At 38.4% G+C, this 24,597-nt stretch overlaps 1 protein-coding gene across 1 annotated transcript; it reads left to right on the top strand.

Moving 5' to 3' along the window:
* Positions 1 to 1,892: 1,892 nt before the first annotated feature.
* Positions 1,893 to 23,909, top strand: USP38 (ubiquitin specific peptidase 38). The gene is made up of 10 exons (XM_066232823.1): positions 1,893 to 2,577; positions 4,734 to 4,869; positions 7,743 to 7,872; positions 9,675 to 9,776; positions 13,193 to 13,351; positions 15,402 to 15,595; positions 16,093 to 16,186; positions 17,570 to 17,676; positions 18,873 to 20,235; positions 23,018 to 23,909. The coding sequence occupies exons 1-10, from the start codon at positions 1,896 to 1,898 to the stop codon at positions 23,177 to 23,179; spliced, it is 3,129 nt and encodes a 1,042-aa protein (XP_066088920.1). The 5' UTR covers positions 1,893 to 1,895; the 3' UTR covers positions 23,180 to 23,909.
* The last annotated feature ends 688 nt before the right edge of the window (positions 23,910 to 24,597 follow it).

Below are 24,597 nucleotides of genomic sequence, written 5' to 3'. Positions count from 1 at the left end.
AGCTTTATTCCAGGAACTGGGGTACCTGAACAGGTTTACATGACTTAATTAGATCTGGGAGTGATCCACCTTTGTGCCCCAGGAAATCACAAGAAATCCACTTTTCTGCCCCAACAGATCTACAAGTGACCCACCTTTGTGGCTCAGGGAACTGCATGCAAAGCCTTTGTACTTTGGATGTAAAATGTCTGCTGACTATGGCCCAATTAGCTTTAATTATGATCTGATGAACTCTCCCTTAAAATTACAAACACTTACCTACCCTTTTCTTCCCCTAAAAAAGGCTGGCTGGGAATAGGGTGTTGAGATGATTTGGGTATACCTATACAACCCCTGTCTCTCCAGGTCGCTGGCCATTTGAATAAAGCACCCATCAAGATTCTATCTCTCTCTACTTATTTGGCTGAATTGGTGACAGGCAGCACAAACTCCGATAATTCCGGCTTCAAGTTCCCAACTACTATAGGCCAACTCTGTGGAGCGCTATAATTAGGGATCATTTTCTAATATAAAGGCCTCTGATTAAAGCTTAAATTCTTAACTGTGAATCTTTGGAATTTAACCTGAATGAGTACAGCATGACTGCATCTGTTCTTCCTTACTGTAAACCATGTTCAATGTCAGCATCCACATATTAAATAATGTAAAATTTCCACCTCGTTTTCTATTTTCAAAGTACTCTTTAATATGACAGGCCGTCTTTCATTTTCCCGTAACTCTCCTCCCATTCTTTTTCAACAGCTTCGAAATTTTCTATACGCCACAAAAGCTCACCAGAAAGATATGCTAGAGGTTTGATTAAACACAGCTCTCCTGATGCTGACTGTCGCCAATGCCGCCAAGGCCAGCACGGTTCTTGATTAACCCCAGAGGAGAAAGACACTCGCATTTAGGAACCCTGGCTCCTGTCTTGGTGGATACGCCAAGCCGATTTCTCCACAATCTGAGTTTTGATGTTTTTCCTTTCTTTCTCCCCGAGTGCTCGGGTTTCCAAAACTTTGACTTTACATAAACAGCACTTTCTCGGGCTTTAACGAGTAACCTGACCCGGACAGAACCTACAGAGATCTGAAGGTGGGAATCCTAGAGTCAAGGCCACCGCCAGCGCCTGCGCTTCGGACCCTCCTCCCGGAAAGGCGCCTGTGACTCGACATTCGATCCCTAATGACGCGAGCGTCGCCGCGCGACGCGACTGGAGGCGGCCGTCCGCGGACAGCAGCGAAGTGGGCGAGGAGGGGTCCGAGCACAGCCCGGAGGGAGTAGACGAGCTGGGGCGCCGCAGCGAAGAGGAAGAGACGGTTGGGGCGGGGCGGAGGGGTGGAAGGGCGGGCCTTTCCCGATATTCATACGTCACTTCCTGTTTGCGGGACCTTCTGAATCCGGGTCAAGGGTGTTCACCTCCTCTTCCCGGCTGATCCGGCAGTCTCGGTGACAGCGGCTCCAGGCTCAGACCAGGACCCGTTGTATCTGAAGATCGCCTGGGGCCCGGACGCCCACACCTGTTCCGGGACGCGGAGGCGCGCTTCCTCCACCGGCCGGCTCGCAGCCCCGGAGCCTAAGCGCCCCCACCCCCGCCGCCGGGGGCCCCCGCTGGCGCCTCCGAGCTGATGCTGAGAAGGACCGCGGGCCCGGGGCGGCGGCGGAGTGCGGGCCTCTGGCTCCTGAGACCCGCCGCGGGCAGTGCGGCTTCTGACTCGCCCCAGGCTTGCCAACCCCCCCTGCTCGGGCTTGGATGGGCCCCCCTGCCCGATAAATGTGGCTGCTGAGGCGGCCGTGGCGGTGGTCGGTCCCGCTGCTGCTGTGCTCCCAGTTCATCTGCGCCCCGGGGCTCCCCTGCCCCACTTCGGGGCTGTATCCGCCCGCCCTCTGTCCCCTGGCCTCGCGGCGTGGCGACAATGGACAAGATCCTGGAGGGCCTGGTGAGTTCCTCGCACCCGCTCCCCCTGAAGCGAGCGATCGTGCGGAAGGTGGTGGAGTCGGCCGAGCATTGGCTGGACAAGGCGCAGTGCGAGGCCATGTTCGACCTGACCACTCGGCTCATCCTCGAGGGCCAGGACCCCTTTCAGCGGCAGGTGGGGCACCAGGTGCTGGAGGCCTACGCACGGTACCACCGGCCCGAGTTCGAGGCCTTCTTTAACAAGACGTTCGTGTTGGGCCTCCTTCAGCAAGGCTACCACTCGCTGGACAGGAAGGACGTTGCCGTCCTGGACTACATTCACAACGGCCTGAAGCTCATCATGAGCTGCCCCTCGGTGCTGGACCTCTTCAGCCTGCTGCAGGTGGAGGTGCTACGCCTGGTGTGTGAGAGGCCGGAGCCACAGCTGTGTGCCCGGCTGAGCGACCTCCTGACCGACTTCGTGCAATGCATCCCCAAGGGGAAACTGTCCATCACCTTCTGTCAACAGCTGGTTCGCACCATAGGCCACTTCCAGTGCCAGTCCACCCAGGAGAAAGAGCTGCGGGAATACGTCTCTCAGGTGACGAAAGTGAGTAACTTGCTGCAGAACATCTGGAAGGCCGAGCCCTCCACGCTGCTGCCTTCGCTGCAAGAAATTTTTGCAAGCATTTCTTCCACGGGTAAGCGTCATTGTAGTCCCAGGAAATCTCAGGGAAATTCAGTCTCTCTCTCCCACTCATACACACCATGTTGCTTCCCCACCCAGAAAATATTGTTAGAGAAAATCTGAGTACCTCATCCGAAATTTTATTCCCATCCACTAACCTACTCAGGTTATTTATATATCGAGAATGTGGAGGTCTAAGACCTTTGGCACTAAACAAGTTGCTTAATTACTCATCCTTCGCCCAAGAGACGGAATGCTTCCAGGATGACAGCTACTAAAGCTTCTATTCATTAGTGACTAAGGGTAGTGTAGTAATGCTTATACCATATTATTATTGATTGTATTGTAACCCTGTCATTTTGTTACATGAGTTTCCCCCTGTCTTTAAATTTCCCATGTTTTAAAAGTTTGTGGACTGCAGTTTGTTTTATTATTGACTTATGCCAGTTAGCTCTAGTTTTTGGATATTGACATTTTCTGTCTGTGTAGTGTTCATGAAAGGTGGCGGCTAGAATGAGGGAAGGGAAACAACATGAGGATCTAAATAGGTGTTTTTCCACTCGTGCTTTAGCCCATGAACTTCATCCCTAGAAAACAGGGAGGGGTCAAGTGATACTTAGCCAAAAAAATGCTTTGTCATTCAGTAATTGTACCTGTGCATTTACATTTCTTGTTTGGACTTGGAGCTTCCATTTCTGTAGGTTGTGAAACAATAGATCCAGAATCTTGTCCACTTTCTTTCTACTTGATACAGTCATTCTCCCTGGATATTGGTGGAAATTGAACTTGTCAAAGAGATGTTCTCCTTTATCTTGAGAACCAAAAATAAGAGTCCAGTTTTAACAAGCTCCATGCATGCTGATGAACTAAGTACATTTATGAAAGAATTATCAGCTGTGCATTTGTAGTGTCTGAGTTGGTTTATTTTTTTAATTGTAATCTTTCTTGTATTGCCTGTGTTGCTAGAACTGTTATATTTCCCCAGAACATTTTCAACTGTAGCAGTAAAGGTGCTGTCAACCTAAGAAACTTCCAAACCTGTAAGAATTTTTATGAGTTTATATGAGCCAAACTGTCAACAATTGCCAGGAAGCCAAATCTCAACGGATTGAAAAAATGCTCTGCGAAATGACAATTTTACCATTTATTTTATACATTAGAATCAAAGGGGAAGGCAAAAAAGGGTTACATGAAATTCATTGGTGATAGATGAGGGAAGCCAGAAAAAAGCAGAGCGGGGAAATCATTGGGATTGGATAAAAAGTAAAAATTTATAGACTCCAAACTTCTTTTATAGAGGTAGGCATAAGATGGTTAACAATGAAGATGATGATAACAACAAGGGGTTTTGTGGTTTCTGTTCTGGTGGGTGCCTGTTCCCTGGAAGGGACAGGAAAGGGTGGTCACTCTTAACATTTTAAAGGTGCGTTATCAGTCAGGTATGTTATTGTAGATGCAAAGAGACCACAGACAGGCTCAGTTAAGGGTCAGTACAGACCTTTGGTAGAGGAAAATGCCGCCCTAGAACGTGACTACCCACAATGAACTGCTTTGAATTAGAAAGTTTTCATTTCAAACCATCCTGTATGGTACTCTAGGTCTCCGAGTTAGCAAGGCCACCATGCAGGGCTCCCCTGAGCTTGCTGGTTCAGCACTTCGCCCCGTTTTTGGAGGCGCAGTGCTCACCTTGAGTTTGCTATGGTTTAAGCAGAGTCCCTCCAAAATTTACCTTAATTTCTACTTTAAAAGATTATTTTTAAATCTTCCTTAGTACAATTTAAAAGCTACTGTAATTAATAGTTGTAAGTTTCTTTGGAGGACCTAACGTGGGAATTCAAATACTTTGCATTTCTGCTTTATAAGTGAAAATTTTAGCAAAGAATTCAAGAAACTAAAGTAACTTTGGGACTAAATATGGCAGTAGTAAACAACAGTTTTTATAGTGGTGTGGGATAGTTTTGTCTATAGAATGAGCAACCGTGGTTACTCTTACTCTCTAATTTCTATAATGTAACATTCCTTTTATGTTAGAGTACCCATGATGTGGAGCATAGCAACTGCTTCCTGATGAACACCTTTGCTGCAGTTACTTTTTGTTGTTAATTGTTCTCTCTATGCTTGACTTGAACATTCTTGTCCTATCCCTTTCTCTTTTCAATTAAAAAACAGATGCAACATTTGAACCTTCTGTAGCGTTGGCAAGCCTGGTGCAGCATATTCCTCTTCAGATGATCACAGTCCTCATCAGGAGCCTTACTACGGATCCCAATGTCAAAGATGCAAGTATGACCCAAGCTCTTAGCAGGTATTTCATCACACTATAGGCCAGTGATGGGCAATTTTTTGAGCTTTGTGTCAGAATTCACCAAAAAAACGAGCATAACTCGGGTGGTGTGTCACTTCAAGAAAAAAAACATAATTCACAATATTTATAGTTTAAATAACAAAAATGTATAATTGTAATACATAACTAATAAACCAAAAACTAATTATTTAACTTACCTGCTTAGTGACTTCTTTGTTAGTTCCAGTAATTCCGGTTAGGACTTACCTGTCAGTCGATTTCTTTTGTTGCTCTTGATATTATTTAACTTGTGTGAGGTGCCATCAACTAAGATAAGTGAGGGGGAGGGGGAATTCCTTAACTAACCTGCCTATTAGTGACTTTTTTGTTGCTGAATTTCATTGGCTAAATCTTCAATTGAAGGTTGGTATTTTGTACACTTCAAGCCCAAGCAAGCGCTATACTAACTTCATCTATCAGTCTGTTTCTTTTGTTGGTTTTGATATTATTTAACGCTGAGAATAAGGTCTCACAAAAATACGTAAAGGGAAAAATTGTGAGTAAAGCCATTGCTATATTTTTCAGGGTGCTAAAAGTGTCTGGTAATTGGTTCCAGGCACTCCAAATTTCCTGTTCGTAGTGGCACTCCTCTTGATTCTCCAAGCTGCACCTTTCCAGATTCTCAAGCTTTGACCTCAAGTCAACAAACACCTGAGCCCAGATGCTGTCTTGAAATTCTGCAAGTTGCATCTTCTGTAAATTAAGACGGCTGCTGCTATTTCTAATGGCGGGAAACGGCACCCCATAGCACAGGCCCTCGCCTCTCCCAGCCTCCCCCTCACTTACCTCAGTAATGATGGTCAATTAGAAATCCACAACACCCCAGAACAGTAGATTGGGTGATGGTTGCTATGGTTATGTGGTTGCTGGTAATGGCGATCACAGGGTCCCCAGAGATGTGTTCCCCGCAGCATTCTGCTGCTCCCTGCTCCGCCAGCCAGAAGTGAGGTCAAAGATCCCCTAACGGCCTAACCGGAAGTCCTGGAACTAACGCTCTGTGCCGGAGTTCTGTTGTTTTGGCCTACAGTTCTCCGGCACAGACTGTCTACACTACAGCAAATGTTTTATCCTCGGCTCCTGCACCTGGCCGTGCAGGAGCCGAGGATGAAACGTCCTTCTCGGCATGCAGCCCCATACTTCTCTGGTATGCAGCCGCATGTGGCTGCGTGTCATCGAAAATGGCTACACGTGTCAGTGCTGACATGTGTGTCATAGGTTCGCTATCACGGCTATATATAGTAACTGTATATTTGGGAGGAGGAGATATTTTGTTGTTTTTGTCAGTAAGGGAAAACAGTTTAAAACTGAAATTGTGGAATCAAATATATAAAGATGTGTGTGGAATGACCAGACTTTTAGGAAAATCAGCCTAATAGTAACTGGAAGACGTGAAACAGTTGGCAGGGACTACTTTAATAACTTATAACTATCGTTGTTGGAAGGGAAACAAAATGTGTGTAGGAAACAGGGAACATACTGATAACTTGTAGTTAACATGCATTTGAACTCTGGGGCTGCTCTTAATGTCTAATGGAACATTTAAATTTTAAGAGCAAAATCATTAATAAAGATAATACTCCAGAATTAATGTAGACAGTTATAACTTAGCTGTTATGAAAATAACCATTTCAATTTAGAAGTCAGTCCTTTTAAAATATTAGCTTTTTTAAAAAAGTCAAGTTTACGTACTTAGTATTTATATATAGTTTACATTTTATACAAAGTATTTACTTATTGCCACAGCATTAATATTTGATGGAAGAAAGGCATCACAATGGCTTTCCAGTGTTATGTATTAACTCATTCACTTCATACCAGCCCTATAAAGTAAGCATGTTTACCTATAATCTACAGATGAGAAAGACAGACACAAAGAGGTTAAATAATTTACATAAGTATTTAGGGCCCCTCAGCTAATAAATGGTGAATTGAAATTTTTAAACCAGATTACTCTGAGTTTAGAATCCTGGCTTTTTGTTTTTTGTTTTTCACTACTTTTTTTTTTTTTAAGGGAGAGGTGGAGAAGCAGTGAGACAGACTCCTGCATGCGCCCCACCAGGATCCACCTGGCAAGCCCCCTACCACGGGATGCTCTGCCCATCTGGGGTTGTTGCTTAGCAACCAAGCTATTTTAGCACCTGAGGCAAGACCATGGAGCTGTCCTCAGCGCCCAGGGCCAACTCACTTGAACCATTTGAGCCATGGCTGCAGGAGGGGAAGAGAGAGAAAGGAGAAGGGGGGAGGGGAAAGGTAAAGAAGCAGATGGTCACTTCTCCTGTGTGCCCTGACCAGGAATCAAACCCAAGACTTCCACGTACCAGGCCAACGCTCTACTACTGAGCCAACCGGCCAGGGCCTCACTACTATTTTCTTATTATATAATCTCAAAAATTGGATTACTGGGTCAAATAATATGAACATTTGGCCCAATTTCTTAACAGTGAATTTCCTATTTCCAGAGAGGAAAAATTTTGGTTTACATTCATATGTCTAGTTAAGATAGTTGTATTTGAACTACTCTTCTTGGAGTAAATTTGACTAATAAATTCTAAATATCAATACGTAACAAATTTAAAGCCTTTTGTGAAACCATAATTTATCAGAAATTATTTTTATGGAAATGTGTTATAAGAAACTCAGTTTACGAGACTGGGAATTCCTTGAGCACCAGCACCGATTATACTTGTTTCCTACGTCTTGATCAGTGCTTTGCACAAACAAGCTCAGTAAATATTGAGTCACAAAGTGAGTGGTTATCTACTATCACCTGTTGCTTCTAACTAAATAATGTTGAAAATATTGTCAATACCAATAGTTTTCTTTTTCTTTTTCAGAATGATTGACTGGCTGTCCTGGCCGTTGGCTCAGTTTGTAGACACATGGGTGATTGCACTCTTGAAGGGACTGGCAGCTGTCCAAAAGTTTACTATTTTGATAGATGTCACTTTACTGAAAATAGAACTGGTAAGTGGGAGTATATAAATCTATTAGAATGTATGAACTCGTATGATCAACCTTTTTATTTTGGGGTTGTCCCCTTTAAGGCATCTAATTTTGAATGGGTTCTTGTTTTGTTTGGCTTTGGATAATAATTTTGGATAGGCTATGGAAATTTAAAATGTTATCTAAGCATAGGTAACCAGAATAATCTTGCTGTTTTCATATCTAATACAAAAACCCATTTTTTCCATTATCCCTTGAATCCAACTAATTAAGCTTTACGAAGATTATTCTGCCCAAACTTCTTTGACACCAGTACTTTCCAATGTTGCTAAACGCAGGAGTTATTTCTCAGGCCTCCTCTCATTTGCCCTCATAGCAGCATTTGACACAGTTGATCACTCGCTCACTTAGTTTCCAGGATGTACACATTCCTGGTTTTTGTTTTTGGTAACTGGCATCTCTATAATGAGTCTTTCTAAGTTTAGAGTGCCTTTGAGTTTCTTCTTGGGTCTACTTTCTTCTCAGCCCATACTTAGCACATCTCTAAGTTAATGAACTAGAAATATAAACCATTATTCCTCCATAAACTCCATATTCACATATCCAGGTGTCTAATTGGATCTCAGATGCAGCTTATCCCAATCTAACCCTTAATTTCTTTCTCCTCTCAGACCTGGTCTTCTCTAACTCAAATGGCCACTCCATTTTCCACTTGCTCAGACCAAAAACCTTGAAGCTATCCTTTTCTCTTCACTTTCTCTCAGCCCTTGTCCTACAAATCCTATTGATTCCACCTTTAAAACATGTCCAGAATGCTACGACTGCTAACCAGCTACATCACTACCACCCTGATCCAAGTCATCACCTCTTGCTGTAATGATTGCAGTAGCCACCTGGCTCCTGTCCTTGACCTGCTACAGGTGTCACCCAGGCCCTTCCTGGTCTGGCCCCCTGCTGCTTCTCGTCCGGTCTCCAGTGTTAAATTGCCTGTTTCTGTGCTTTCCTTACCCGGGCCTCCTGCTGTATCTAGTACAGCGGGGTGTGGGCCTCGAGCCCTTGCAGTGCTGGGGCTCCACCCTGCTTGCTGTGCTTTTCTCCAGGTGTCTGTCAGGCTTACTCTCACTTCCTCCAGGTTTTTGTTTGTTTGTTTTTAATTTAGAGAGAGAGAAAGACAGGAACATTGATCAGCTCCTGTATGTACCCTGACCGGGAATCGAACTGGCAACCTCTGTGCTTCAGGGTGATGCTCTAACCACCTGAGCTATTCGGCCTGGGCTCCGTCAGTTTTTTATAGTCAGATGTCACCTTTCTCATGAACCTTTTTTTAAATCCCCTGTATAAAATAGCAGAGCCCTTTGCCAGGCTGCGTCTCCTATTTATCACTCTTTGTTTCACAGCACTATGTCTGTGTTACTTGTTAGTGTCCCTAGCCACCCTCGACCGTAAGCCCTGTAAGAGATGGGTTTATCCACTGTTCTACCCTCAGGGCCTAGAACAGTGCTAAGCAATAGTGAGTGCTCAATACACAGGTGTCGAAAGAATTGAGTGAATACTGGAGAAGGAGTTTATCATCTTTAAACATGTGTTTCCATTTGATCAGAAGGTTTAAAGAGTTTGTTAGGCCATTATATTCCCTTGATCTCTGTCATGTTATTTCCCAACTTTCTCCTGCTCCCAAAGTTTACTAGGGTAACAGGTTATGATAGAACCTTCCAGGACGGGCAATGTGCACGTAAATAAATTTTAGCCTAGGAAAATAACCTCTGATTGGGTTCACAGCTTCCTTACAAACCCTATAGATGGACATCTTGTCTTTTTTGAAGGTCTTTAATCGACTTCGGTTTCCTCTTGTGAGACCTGGTGCTCTTGCAGTTCTTTCTCACATGCTGCTTAGTTTTCAGCATTCTCCGGAGGCGTTCCATTTGGTGAGTTATGACACAAGCTTTCTCCATTGAAAAACCTGTCCTAGAGTTTTAGTTTAATACTGAGTCACATTTGTATATAGTGAAAAGATTGTAGGTTGGTTCTAAATCTATTTGCATGTAGCTTTATGACTTCTTAGAAATTTGAGATTGTGGGATTTCCCTCTAAGGAATGTATTGTCAGAATATTATGGATCTCACCAAGACCACTCCTCTTGTCACCACAACCAGCAATTGTGAAGTTACTGCTCTGCGTGAGGTGTCACATGTCATTGTCACTGACAGTTGCCAGTTGCACATGCAAACAGTATAGAAGGAATAAAATAGTTGAAAACCACTTTAGAATTCCAAAAGCATGAAAACATCAGCTCCAGAATTAGGGCTGAAACTACAGCCTACAAATTCTGTTGACTCCTCTTTTAAAATACAATCTGAATCCTACCACTTTGAACCAGCTACATCACTGGTTTTGATTTGATTTTACTTCAGTAATTGAACTCTCAGTTACTGCCCATGAGAAATGACACGGTGTTATTTGGGGAAGCTGCATTTATCTCAGGCCTCACAGGCAGGCAGTGCATTTATCTGGTCACTCGCCTCCTCCAGGGTCTGCTCCTCAGTTGTTCAGGACTAGAACTTATCGGTGCACCAACAGTGTAAATCTCGGCAATACCAACCCACCACAGACAAATTCAGAGGATACTGATGACACATAGGATTCACTTATTATTAGCTGGAAATGGAGCTAGTCTTGGAGCACCATATACTGACCTAGACTGCTCAGTGTCTCCTTTCCACTGAAGGAAAATTTGCAGGCTTTGTAGGAAGCCTTGCTAACAGGTAATTACATTGTACGTATCACTTAGGATGAGTGGCTTCTGCAGTTAATTGCCCTAATTGTTGAGCTTGCTTATATCGTTTATATACAAACAGGACTCAGGCTTGGGCTAATAGAGCACGTAGACTAGCAAAGTCTCCCAAGGAACAAAACCATCAATTATTTCCTCTGTCTCAGACACAGTCATGTGTGTGCCATTTGAGAAAGTTTATTTTCAAAATTCCAAGATGGAGATTCTCTGATATGACTTGATCATCCACTCTACGGTTCATTACTCTAATCATGGAACACATTTCTTAATCTCTCTGAAAGAAGAAAAGGTAGTTGAGATAAATGGCTGCCTTTGAAATATTTGACTTATTAAAGTAAGGAAATATGAAGTCATTTATTTAAGGAATAGTTAGATTTGATATGGAAAATGTGACCTGGCTTAGGAAGGCCTAAAAACAAAGACCTTATTACTGCCTGCATACTTGGATTAGCCTGACCTGCCACTCAACTCAAATTAACTTGGGCATATAGTATTGGGTCATATGGTAGTTAAATCACCTATAACTCTAAAAACTTAGCAAAGGACTCAGGTTAGGAGTTATTAAGTTGAGCAGTAATCTGGAATCACCAGCGTCATTATTTGTTATATGTTTAGAGTATTTTAGAGCAAATCAAGATTGTTATATGTATTATTATGGACTAAGGTGCTTTTCATGTGCTTTTTATAATTGGAAAGATACTTAAACTTAAGTAAAAATATCAAAGTTTCTAAGTAAATAAATTTAATACACATTTTCTCAAATAGTAGCTTAAGTTTAATGAGGATTACAATATCTACAAATACAGGGATGGGCAAAAGAAGATTTATAGTTGGGAGTACTCGAAACAGTTTATTCTTGTATTGTTATTTATTAATCATTGTATATGGACAACTGTAAATCTTCTTTTGCCCACCCCTGTATTTATATTTGCTCATTCAAAAAAAATAATCCATTTTCAAGCATATAAATCTATATGCCTGTGAAAAACTTAGTCTTATTTCTATGTCAGTGATAATTTTGACTATATAGGATGTAATCATAGATTACAAAGACCAAATTTACATCCCAAAAGCTTTTGGAAGATTTGGAATCTTAAATAAATAATAATTTTAAAAATTATCTTTCATCTCTCTCCCCTTTCACCTCTAAAGAAACAAAATAAATTTAGATTTCTATTTTAGCAAGGGAGTATCTGATAGATGCAACAAAATTATAATTCAGATTTGCTTAGAAATGAAGAGGCAATAGAAATAGAGTTAACCTATTAGGAAGCGGTAGTTTTGTGTCCAAATAGACCTTTGATAAAGATTAAAGAAGGTGGTGCAGAAGTTGAAATGTGATTTAAGACCTCAAGCATAAGTGTAAACCAGACAGAGCAGAATGGGAATAGTGGGATTTTTTTTTTTTTTTTGGAATAGTGGTATTAAGGCAAGAATGTGGTTGTTCTTTTCAGGGGGAAGGCAAGGGAGTTGATTGGGATATTAGTATAATTGTTGTTAATGCTCTTTGATGATAAGACCATAGAACTATAACTTCACTTTTATCACTAGTTAGCAACCAAAAACAAAATGTTCTACAAAAGAACGGAAGGTGCTTTTACATATGAAGTGTAAATACATAGTATCAGATTATAATTAATAATTAGTGGGAGCAAGTATAGCACTGTCCTAATGGAATGAGCAAAATAGTTTATTAATAACATGCAATTGGTTCTTACTGACTTTTTAGTCTAATTTTATAGTGAAAGGACGTTGTTGTGCTTATACTACTAACAGTTTCCTGTATGTTTATGAGCAGTAAGCACTTTAGATTTCCCTTTTGTTTTCAACCTCAGTCTCTTTAGAATAATAAACAATAGTTCCTGACTTGGAGTGGTGAACCCGAGGTGTAGTGGAATGATACACCTGAAACCCTTTGTGATTTTATTAATCAGTGTCACCCCAAAACATTCCGTTTTTTAAAAAGAAAGAAAAAATAGCTTCTAATCCCTTTATTTCTAAAGTGAAGAATAGAGGTGGTTTTGTGAGGATAACCGTGCTAGCATGAGACATCCCCTGTGCTTATCCAGAAGAAAGGTAATCCTGCAGCCTGAGTTGCCATTTTATAGTTATTACATGCATAAGGTATTTTGAAGACTTTTCTTTACATAAACTTTATAATGTGTAAAGGATGTATAATTCTTTCAAGTGAAAGATCTAAAATTTACACTAGATGGAGCTCTTAAGCTAATACTAACTTTATCTTTTAAATCTTTGTTCCCGCTGAACAATTTGGCATTTTTTAGAATGCAGTGACTAAGGCTCCTACTTTGTACCTTTGTTTGTGTTTTAGATGAAGAAATAAGGATGAAGAAAGGGTTTTATATGAAATTACAATTATGTAACTTTGAAAAGTAGATTTACCTTGATAGTCCAGAAATTTTTTACTTCTCAAATTTTTTAGGAAAAGTCTGGCGGGACATATAGAAAGGTATTTGCTGATTGTGTAGCCTGGAAACTTTGTTGCCAATTTGTATGAATTGAGAAATGTTTATCTTCTTTTGTCTTCAGATTGTTCCTCATGTAGTGAGTTTGGTTCACTCCTTCAGAAGTGATGGTCTGCCCTCCAGTACCGCCTTCTTAGTGCAGTTAACAGAATTGATACACTGTATGATGTATCATTATTCTGGGTTCCCAGATCTTTATGAACCGATTCTGGAAGCAATAAAGGTATGATAGGAGTTGCACCAATATTTGTGGATCTGTAGCCCATGATGTGATAGATGATGGGGTGAAACATTCCTATAACTAGCTACTCATTTTACTACTGTATGGTAATATGCTTTATGTTTGGAAAATGCAATTGAAATCAGTGTTTTTAATATTTAGGAGATAATGTCTTCTCTTATTTTCTGTAACTAATCTAAATAATAACCATATTTCTTCAGTTCTATAGTGCTATCAATTATAAGGCATATCTTTAAATTTGTAACAGCTTCTGAGGACATTTGTTAAAGAAATGCCATGTTAAGTGATGTATACATAAGAATTGTTCTAAATATCAGAAGTGTTAAAAGTATGTAAGGTGCATCGTAAATATTAGACTTTGCTTCTTTGCTGCTTTTTATTCCATGTTATCTATGGACTGTTCATGAATATCCATATTTCAAAGAATCTACTTGAATGATTTGTGAACTTACCTTGTTTTTCAAGTTGTGTACATTTGGATCTGAAATGCGCTGGTTCTGTTTGTCTTAGAATGGGTCACAATAAGCACAACTTTCTTTTAGTAAACGTACTGCATAATAAGGGTGTAACAAAAGGATTGGAGGGGTTGCCTCAGCCAGACTTAATCAGAAGTTATTATAAATCAGTCTATCCATAGTATTTCTTCTTAAGGTCTGAAATACAATAAGGTCTTATTATCTTTACTTCTGTATCTGAAATGAATAAAAACATTTTCTTTTTACTATATATAATAGTTAGCTAAATCAAAATTATAGTGGTTGAGCCCAGAACACAACACTGTTCAGCAATTAGTGCGTACTACTGATACGACATTTGACCCAGAAGTAAATGTCTTTTGGGGTAGGAGCTGTTTGTCATGGATTTGATAGTCAAGTTAATCTCTCTCTGTGATGTCACTATATCCAATGATGAAAGCTAGTGATGTTAATTGTTGAAAATTCTATTGACTGAAATAGTCTTACGATCTCGCTCTGAACCCAGGAAAGCACTTTCTAATAGCAATACAAAAACATATTAAAATTCCTTCAGAAATTACTTGTTTTCTGAGGTATAAGCACCAGATGATAATAGCAACACAAAAGAACCTTAATGATTTTCCTAATTCTCCAGTGCTCTACTCATGTTTGAAATTACTTACTCTTAAATTTTTATGTCATATATCACAAAGCAGGTAAGAAGAGTCTGTATTTTGTAATTATTTTCAATATGGTTAAATGTGAGATTGAGTGTTATTTTTCAGTCAGGTCATTGTATAAATACTTAGATGCTTTCATGTTTCATCCACTGATTCCCTTGAAATTTTATTGATAAGGGTTAATACTGGGTAAATAATTAGTAGTGAATGAAAAAGATATTTTTATTTTCATTACAAAATTTAAAAGCTAATTGTTCATGTAGCTTTTTCAATTGTGTGCTAATTTAAGTCTTCTGCTAATTTAAGTCTTCTGTCTTTGAATGGAAATGCAGTATACTCTCTGATCTCAAAGTTAGATTTATTTTGTGAGAGAGCAACAGAGATATAGGAAGGGAGAGAGATGAGAAGCATCAACTTGTAGTTGCAGCACTTTTAGTCATTTGTTGATTGCTTCTCATACATGTCTTGAAAGGGGCAGTGGGACTCTAGCCGAGCCAGTGACCCCGGGTTCAAGTCAGTGACCTCAGGGTTTCAAACCTAGGTCCCCAGCATCCCAGGTCATTGTTCTATCCACTGCGCCACCACTGATCAGGCTCAAAGTTTTACTTTTAAAACATTTTGCTGACAAATTGGAAACAAATAGTAAAAATGTGATTTGAATTCTTGGTTTTTTAGTATTCCTCAACTGATAAACCCTACTTTGTTTTTCATTTCTTTTCAGAGACAATTATTTTTACATAAAGGGTAATTTCATATATTTTTGATGACTAAGTACTATCAAAACTAAGTGGAAGGGGGAAATGGTTAAGTGTCAGTGGAAGAAACTTCTTTAAGGTGTTAGTTAATTTAATAACAAAAATAGTTTATTTTTCAACTTTTTTTCTTTATGATCTACAGGACTTCCCTAAACCCAGTGAAGAGAAGATTAAATTGATTCTCAATCAAAGTGCCTGGACGTCTCAATCCAATGCTTTGGCGTCTTGCTTGTCCAGACTTTCTGGAAAATCTGAAACTGGGAAAACTGGCCTTATTAATCTAGGAAATACATGTTATATGAACAGTGTTATACAAGCATTGTTTATGGCCACAGAGTAAGTTTAAATTTGAACATTTTTATATTCATTTTAACTGAAAAAAATGATGCATGCTGATGAAATGTAAACTGGTAAGATTATCTTCATATTATTTCTTATAAATGGCAGAAATATTATTATTTTCATATAATTGCCTTATTCAGAAACTAAAGTGTTTTTAGTGCTCAGGAAGTATTAGAATACTAACTCATATAAATTCTACTTTATGTTTCTATTATATCATATATAATATATTCTTATGAATTATACTGCTCACAAAAATTAGAGAATATTTCAAAATGAATATGAAGAGAGAAAATATCCCCTAATTTTTGTGAACAGTTTACTTTGATTTGATATTTATTGGTGTAACAGAGAGATTCACCTTAAGCCAGAGTTTGTGTCCTCAAGTACAAATATCTTTACTTTGAGTATAAATTCTTAAACTAACTTCCTTTTAGCTTTAAAAAATGCATGTATATGTACAAAAATTATTATATTTTATTGTCTTTCAGTTTCAGGAGACAAGTATTATCTTTAAATCTAAATGGGTGCAACTCATTAATGAAAAAATTACAGCATCTTTTTGCCTTTTTGGCTCATACACAGGTGAGTATAAATGTATGTAGTGAATATATGTTAATCCCTATAGCAGGGATCGGGAACCATTTTGGCTGAGAGAGACATGAACACCACATATTTTAAAATGTAATTCCGTGAGAGCCATACAACGACCTGTGTTCATTATGCATTATCCAGTAAAAATTTGGTGTTGTCCTAGAGGACAGCTGTGATTGGCTCCAGCCACCCACAGCCATGAACATGAGCCGTAGGAAATGCATGGATTGTAATACATGAGAATGTTTTATATTTTCAACATTATTATTATTTTTATTAAAGATTTGTCTGCAAGCCAGATGCAGCCATCAAGAGAGCCACATCTGGCTCCCGAGCCATAGGTTCCCAACCCCTGCCCTATATATGTTAATATCATAATATTCTTGAAATTTCACATTGTATCAAACTTGAAAAGCCCCTTTCAACTGATGAAATCATATATCACCCAGCACAACAAATCCACTTAGAAATGCTTAAGAGATACTTAAGGATATACCAGTTTTTTTCTTCTTCCCATTTTCCCTTTTATGCTTACCCATTTTCCTAATTATTACAGATAAATTTTATTTTTATTTAATAAGCACCTTCATGTAGAAATCTTTTATTTTTTATTTATTTATTTATTTATTTTAGGTGAGAGGAAGGGAGATAGTGAGGCAGATTCCTACGTACACTCCAACCAGGATCTACCCAGAAACCCCTATCTGAGACCAGTGCTCAAGTACCGAGCTATTTTTAGTGCCTGAGGATGAGGCGCTCTGACCAACGGAGCTATCTGAACCCAGGGCCACACTCGAACCAATCGAGCCACTGGATGCAGGAAGGGGAAAGGGAAGAGGGGAGAAGCAGATGGTCGCTTCTTCTGTGTGCCCTGCCTGGGAATCGAACCCAGGATGTCCATATGCTACGCCAATACTCTTATCCACTGAGCCACCGGCCAGGGCCTAAATGCATTTTTAATAGTTTGTAGGTACTGAGTTAATAGATTTTCACAGTAATGAACAATTAACATAATTTTGTGGAGCAAAGCACATAACTATATGACTGTCATAGAAGATAATACCAAGAACATTATATTAAGAGTTAGACCTGGGTTGTAATACAATCTCTGTCACTAATGTAGCTAGCTGTATGACCTTGGGCAAGTCACATAGTTTCTCTAGAACTTAATTCTCATCTGCAGAGTGAGAAGTTATAACTGAAGGTTATCTAAATCTATTTTTTACTAATTTATCTGCCCTCATTTTAACAGCTTATAGTAAAGGTTAAGCGCAATGTAATTTTAAGTAATCTTTATTAACCATATATTAAGATTTCAGTTATTTGGTTCATGGTGTGAGAATTACCTCCTGTATTTTCTCTACTGATAACAAGAGAGAAGCATATGCACCTCGGATATTCTTCGAGGCTTCTAGACCTCCATGGTTCACCCCCAGATCACAGCAAGACTGTTCTGAATACCTCAGGTTTCTGCTAGACAGGTAAAAATTATTTTTGAAGTTATGATTTGAATTGTGTTCTTTCATAACACTTCTACACAGTATTGTTTTAGCCTTAAAAATACATTTCAAGTGTTAATTTTTAAAATACCTTGCTTTTATTGTGTATTTTAAGGATCCTTTTTATTATTTGTTTTTTGTAATTTTCTCACTGTAGACCAACTGTGGGGTCGGGAACCTATGGCTCGCGAGCCAGGTGTGGCTCTTTTGATGGCTGCATCTGGCTTGCAGACAAATCTTTAATAAAAAAAAAAAATAACGTTAAAAATATAAAACATTCTCATGTATTACAATCCATTCAACTGTGGTTGGTCTAAAGTGTGGTATGAGGAATAACTAGGATCCCAAAAAACACTTTCAAGGGTCTTTTCTAGTTATACTTCTGCGGACATGTAGTCGAAGCCAGATTTCCTTCACGTACTTTTAGAAAATAACGTATCATGTTAGGTTGAATGCAGAGCAGATCCGAAGATCTGGCTGTCTTCTATTAAAGCCAAATACTTGAAAAATTTGCAAAATAAAAGTTTCCTTTTTCTAACTAAATTTTTTTGGTTTTATGAAATATAACTTTTTCAGTAAAAATGTTAAATGGATTTATTATTGGTTTTTACATATTTTGTTATTTTATTCTCAGATTTTGAATACAGCAAATATTGATAGATATAACCACATAAATGAAAGCTCCTGGGCTCCTCAATTATTTTTAAGAGTACAAAGGGGTCCTGAGACCAAAAAGTGTATAAATCTTTAGACCGGTTCATAATTGGGTGGATTTGGTATATTAACTACAACGTAGTAAGTGCTATAAAATAGTAGTGTGAGGAAAGTTTAATGAAATATAGGCTAGAAATAGCCCATAGCTTCTCTTCCGATCTATGTTCTCAAACTAGTCGATACAGGGGAAAGCAGAAATAGGTTTGTAGTTGTTCATTTGGAAAATAATACGGTAATAATTAATAATACAAGATTAAAACTTATGTTTTGTGTACTCTCAACTGTAAACCTACTTTTGTCCACAAATATATTCCTCTTGATTAAAAGAGAAATTTGATTTTTATACATAAACATTATATCTGATAAAAATAATTTGTTTATATAATATAAGCCATTGATATTTTTAAATAGCAATGAACTTTAAGCTTGAGTAAGTAGCTGTGTAATGATATATTCTCCTGCAGGCTCCATGAAGAAGAAAAGATCTTGAAAGTCCAGTCCTCACACAAGCCTTCTGAAAGTCTGGGGTGCATTGAAACCTCTTTGCAGGAAGTGGCCAGTAAGGCAGCGATACTGACAGAGACCCCTTACACAAGTGATGGTGAGAAGACTCTGATAGAAAAAATGTTCGGAGGAAAACTAAAAACTCACATCTGTTGTTTGAACTGCAGGAGTACCTCACAGAAAGTGGAAGCCTTTACAGACCTTTCCCTTGCCTTTTGCCCTCCTTCCTCTATGGACAGCTTGTCTTTTCAGGATCCAGCATCATCCCCAAGCGCACGGGATGGTGGTCTAATGCGAGCCTGTGTGCCCAGTCCTTTGCAAGACCCAGGCCTTTATAATCCAGCTACAGCTGCCTTTGTCTGTGACTCAGCGATGAGTGAAAGCATGGTGGGCCGTCCCCCTGAGGAGTGTTGCTGTACCGAAAACACTTCTTCCCCTGATGAGTCTAGCAAGATTTGTGTTACTAAAGACATACCTCAGAGAGCAGGAGGCGAACCCACACCTTCAGTAACTGACTTACTAAATTATTTTTTGGCTCCAGAGGTCCTCACGGGGGACAACCAGTATTATTGTGAAAACTGTGCCTCTCTGCAGAATGCCGAGAAAACTATGCAAATCACAGAGGAACCTGAGTACCTTATTCTTACTCTCCTGAGATTCTCGTATGATCAGAAGTATCACGTGAGAAGAAAAATTTTAGACAATGTGTCACTGCCACTGGTTTTGGAGTTGCCAGTTAAAAGAACTACTTCTTTCTCTTCATTGTCAGAAAGTTGGTCTGTAGATGTTGACTTCACCGATATTAGTGAAAACCTAGCTAAAAAATTAAAGCCTTCTGGGACTGAAGAAGCTTGCTGCTCCAAGTTGGTGCCCTATCTATTAAGTTCTGTTGTTGTTCACTCTGGTATATCCTCAGAAAGCGGGCATTACTACTCTTACGCCAGAAACATCACCGGTAGAGAGTCCTCGTACCAGATGTGCCACCAGTCTGACACTCTGGCATTAGCTTCCCCCCCAAGTCACGTACTCGCAAGAGATAGTCCCAATGCAGTTATTGAACAGGATTTGGAAAATAAAGAAGTGTCGAAAGAGTGGTTTTTATTTAATGACAGCAGAGTGACGTTTACTTCATTTCAGTCCGTCCAGAAAATCACGAGTAGATTTCCAAAGGACACAGCGTATGTACTTTTGTATAGAAAACAGAACAGCACTAATGGTTTAAGTGGTAATAATTCAACCACTGGACTCTGGATAAATGGAGACCCACCTCTACAGAAAGAACTTATGGATGCTATAACAAAAGACAATAAACTATACTTACAGGTAAGTTGGAAACACAAGCTCCATTTGTGGAAAATACTTAAACATTGGACAGTTGGTTAAATAAGCATCCTAATTTTGAAACCCAACTTCTACATTTTCAAGCAATTAAAGATCTTGTTTTTAATTATAGAAGATGTGATTATTCTAAAATCATACAGAAATATAGAGTTTAATAAAATGGAGGTATCTTCCCTCTTCCCTTTAGTTCCACCTACCAGGAGAAACAACTGCTAAATTTGGTGTTAATTCTTTCTAGACCTTTATAAGTATTTTAAGGGCTACTTATTGACATTTGGATAGATAAAATGAAGGACACTAAAAGGTGGAATATGTAGAGAAAGGATATTAGTATTATTTAACAATCTGAGCAGTAAAATCAAGGAGATAAAAGAACTGTTTTTCTTTGAAACTTGTCAAATTGCTATTAATAGAAAGGACCAGCGGTAAATTATAGGTGAAACTGTAGGTGTATTAACTGGGTAATCCAAGTAATTTTATGAGTTTAAATTAGTTTCTAGAACTTTTGTGTTTGAAAGTCTCAAAACTAAAAGGAGCAGATAATATGAGAGAAGAAATGGGCAACTATTGTACTGACTTTACTAATTTTTAGAGGGAATTTTTCTCAAAAGTTTTGAAATTTATTATAAAATACTCGAATATGATACATTTTTAAAGGAGTATGTCAGTGTACTAGATTGACAATGACAATACATTTTACAGAAAAAAATGAGAAATTCAGACTATTTGTTAGAGCTGCTTCGCAAAGACTCTCATCTAGTCAGAAGGTGTATGATCCAGGGAATAGAATGTATTCAGCCATGTCCTGGCTAGATAGCACGTAAGCACTACATGTTAAATGTCATGGTTCATAAAGATTAAAGAGTCAGGGTGAGTGTAAGAGGGTTAGGTTGAAACAGAAAATTTTTATAATATAAAATATAGAAAATATGAGCCAATGCCATCTTAATTTTTGGAAATATGCCAATTACCTACCGTATTTCCTCAGGTATAAGACGCACTCTTTTTCGAAAAATTTGTGGTTTAAAAACTGGTGCGTTTATACAGTGGTGGCATTTCAAATGCCATAGATGGAACTGAGGACGAGGCAATATATGAAGACAGTGATTCGTCATCAGAGTCATCAGACATAGATGAGGACAAACTAATAGGTGGGAGTTTTAACAGTGATGAGGAGTTATATTGAATTTTATGATGAATAAAACTTGAATTCAGTAACTTTATATAAGACATTTGTTTCAAATTTCGGTTCCCAAAATTAAGGTGTGTCTTATACATGGGAGCGTCTTATCCATGGGGAAATACAATATATATCAGTGATTGGGTGAGATATTATTAAAGGAGAAACATGGATTTTGAAAAGATGAGAAACGAGTCTAATTTCTGACCTAGGACTGCCCAAAGCTCTTAGAACTGTAACAACTACTTGTACGGCAGCCTAGTTCTAAATGACTGTCTCTATCTTGCCGTTTACCCCGTTCCATCCGAATTATACAGTATTTGGTGTGATGAGCCATTCATTATTGTTCTATTGTCACTGTAAAGGAAAAGTGTTACATACTTTCAGTTTTCCAGTGTTGTGCAGTTCTAAATTTTAAGTCTCACATTGTTTAAAGCAAAAAGGATATCACTAAATTAATTAAAATTTAATTTTATTTAATAGTTAACTACTTAATTTTAATTACTAGACAACTATTTAATTTCTAACTAGAAAAAAAAAAGCTGACTAGAAATTACATAATAACATTGCCTTGCCAGATGGAGCAAAATAAATGGGCTTTTAGTTTAAAGGGGGGGGGGGTACAGTACAGTGTTTGTTATTAATGTTAATTGTATTTCAAAAGTTCTTCAGAATGATTATGCCTAACAGGTTAAGGGTTATGTGATCTCAGCATTTTTTAGACCTAGTGACATGGACCTCATTTGAAAGTTATAGGTTCTTTCCCAGAAGTATTGGCACATGCCAGAATATTTTACATATTCTTTCAAATAGTCTGTGCCAGTTTTGAGAACCCAGTTTTGTAACTTGCCAAATGAATTTTCCATTATTTATTCACTTTTTCTCTTTTTGTGGCTAAGTACCTAACAGTATTCTAACTTGAGATCATTGATATTTATTGAGAACTTAATATGTATCTGGCACATAGGTGAATATGTTTCCTGGTAAGATTTTTAATGGTTTGGTAGAGAAAAGTTTTAAGTATTACTGTAAGAAGATAGGTTCCAATTTTCAGTGTTTTGAGATGTTTTATTTACTGGGAAATAGTCCAAGGAAAGGGTAGAAAAAAATTCAGCCTTTTTTCATTATTCTTACCTTTTACTGTAACGACTCACTTCCAAAGTAGCCCCACTTGTTAGAAAGTAATCATACATTGTCATAACCTTTAAATTCTGCAGTCTGTGTATAAGAAATCTTTTCTTGTATGTGTTGATGAGTGTTGACAAGAACTGTAATATTTCTGTAGAGAAAATTTTGGACTGTGGGCTTCAGTTTCTTCTGTAAAGTGTGATATTGAAATAAACAGCCCTTATGACCTGTCATTCTGTAGACTTACACCAAGACTTTGCTCTCTCTCGTTTGCTCCATCTGCGATTATATACTTTAGTAAGATTTGAAAGGATTAGTGTAGTCAGTATTTTTAAAGTTAATAAGATCTGGAGGATGCTTATAAGAATTAAAGCAGTTTTAAAATATTTATATAGGTGATATGTCCACCCATTGTATTTAGGATTTTAATTTTGTTAAAATTATTTTTAATTTTAGGAACAAGAGTTGAATGCTCGAGCCCGGGCCCTCCAAGCTGCATCTGCCTCCTGTTCATTTCGGCCAAATGGATTTGATGACAATGACCCACCAGGAAGCTGTGGACCAACTGGTGGAGGGGGTGGAGGAGGATTTAATACAGTCAGCAGACTCGTATTTTGATCCTGAGAGAGTCTAAAATGCACTGGTCACAAAATATCTAATACTATGACTGTTAAAATGTCAGACTGTAATAAGTATCATATCTATCTTTTATTTTTATTTTTCATTAGACCCTGTACTTTAAGAAAACACACTCAGTGCTTGTTTTTATTTTCTTGACAATACATTTATTAACAAAATGCATCATGGGGAAAAAATCTACCTCTTATAATTCCATTTGCTTTTATAGTTAGACATGCTTGACCAAAACTTTTCAGAGAAAAAGACGTACCTGGTCCCTAATTAAGCTGCATTGAATTTAATAGAGGCATTTAAATGCTTCTGTCCTCAGTTTTACTGAACAAAAGATAGAATTCATTTTAGCATCCTTTATAAAAGAATTATGTTAGAGATGAAGGAAATATTGTTTAAAAAGAAAAGAATCCTTTATGTCCTATGATTAAGTTCAAGTCTTTGAAAATACTGGAGATAATTCAGTCTCTGATGAAGGCAATAACAAAATTTATCAAGCTGTAGTACCTTTCAGGTTTCGTTAGTGTTATCTTCAGCATAACCGTATCTGCATTTCAAGTGCAAATGTTTTTAAAGGGATTATTTATACATACGTGCTGAATTGATTTTAAGAAAGGTGCATGATCCTATAGAAGCAACATTTTTACCTAAAAATTGCTAACTTTGTAGTGTTTCTAATCATTAAGGATTTAAAAATTCTATTTCAGGGAGTCTTCTGTATGTTTTGAAGAAAGGAGTTTTGTATGTGCCTTGCAGTATCATAATTCAAATATAGTCATCTTTGGCTGCGGAAAAACTATTTTCAAATGAAATGTTAGGAAGTAATTTTTTGTGCTGACATTAAAATTATAACTTTTTGAAAGGTATTAGATTTTCCTGAAGTAAAATCTGATGGTTCTAAATCAGTGTGTGAACTTTGTTTTTAACTCTTAGAAGAATTCAGAGGAAATGAACCTAGTCAAGTAAAAAATCTGTTTTGATTTTGTTACTCCGTCCTCAGAATATTAAACATTGATCACATAATATTTAGAGTTGTACGTTTGGTTTTTCTCTTTTTCATTTAAGTGATGTTTTGCACCATTGTTTCTGCTTCATTGTTTCAGATAAGATGTCAACATGTCAGACCAGGAAACTGAAACAAGCCCCTTCTCCCGAGTCTTGATAATATAGTGTTCAGAAGTGATCCCATTGTCCTCCTTCCTAAATGTTTGAACTTATCCGTGGCTGTACACTGTTCTGAAGACTGGTCTCATTTATTTTGAAAACATTTTAAGGAAAGAATGTTCTTTGGTGATTTGAGGTTTATCTTTTTTCCCAAGCTTTTCACAGTCATGGTTAAAAACAGCACGCCTTGTCTTCCTTCCACTGCGTTCACCTCCTAACCTTCCCGTCACCAGGAGGATTAG

Source organism: Saccopteryx bilineata, chromosome 1, assembly GCF_036850765.1.
Source record: "Saccopteryx bilineata isolate mSacBil1 chromosome 1, mSacBil1_pri_phased_curated, whole genome shotgun sequence".
Classification (NCBI taxonomy): domain Eukaryota; kingdom Metazoa; phylum Chordata; class Mammalia; order Chiroptera; family Emballonuridae; genus Saccopteryx; species Saccopteryx bilineata.
The sequence above is the reverse complement of the archived record's forward strand: the minus strand, read 5'-3'. Positions and strand labels throughout refer to the sequence as shown.

What these genes read in the sequence shown, in the direction of transcription:
- USP38 (XM_066232823.1), top strand. Translation starts at nt 1,896, where the DNA reads ATGGACAAGATCCTGGAGGGCCTGGTGAGTTCCTCGCACCCGCTCCCC. An exon ending in CTCCGGAGGCGTTCCATTTG is followed by an intron (nt 9,777 to 13,192) that starts GTGAGTTATGAC and finishes TTTTGTCTTCAG; the next exon opens with ATTGTTCCTCATGTAGTGAG. An exon ending in CTCAGGTTTCTGCTAGACAG is followed by an intron (nt 17,677 to 18,872) that starts GTAAAAATTATT and finishes ATTCTCCTGCAG; the next exon opens with GCTCCATGAAGAAGAAAAGA.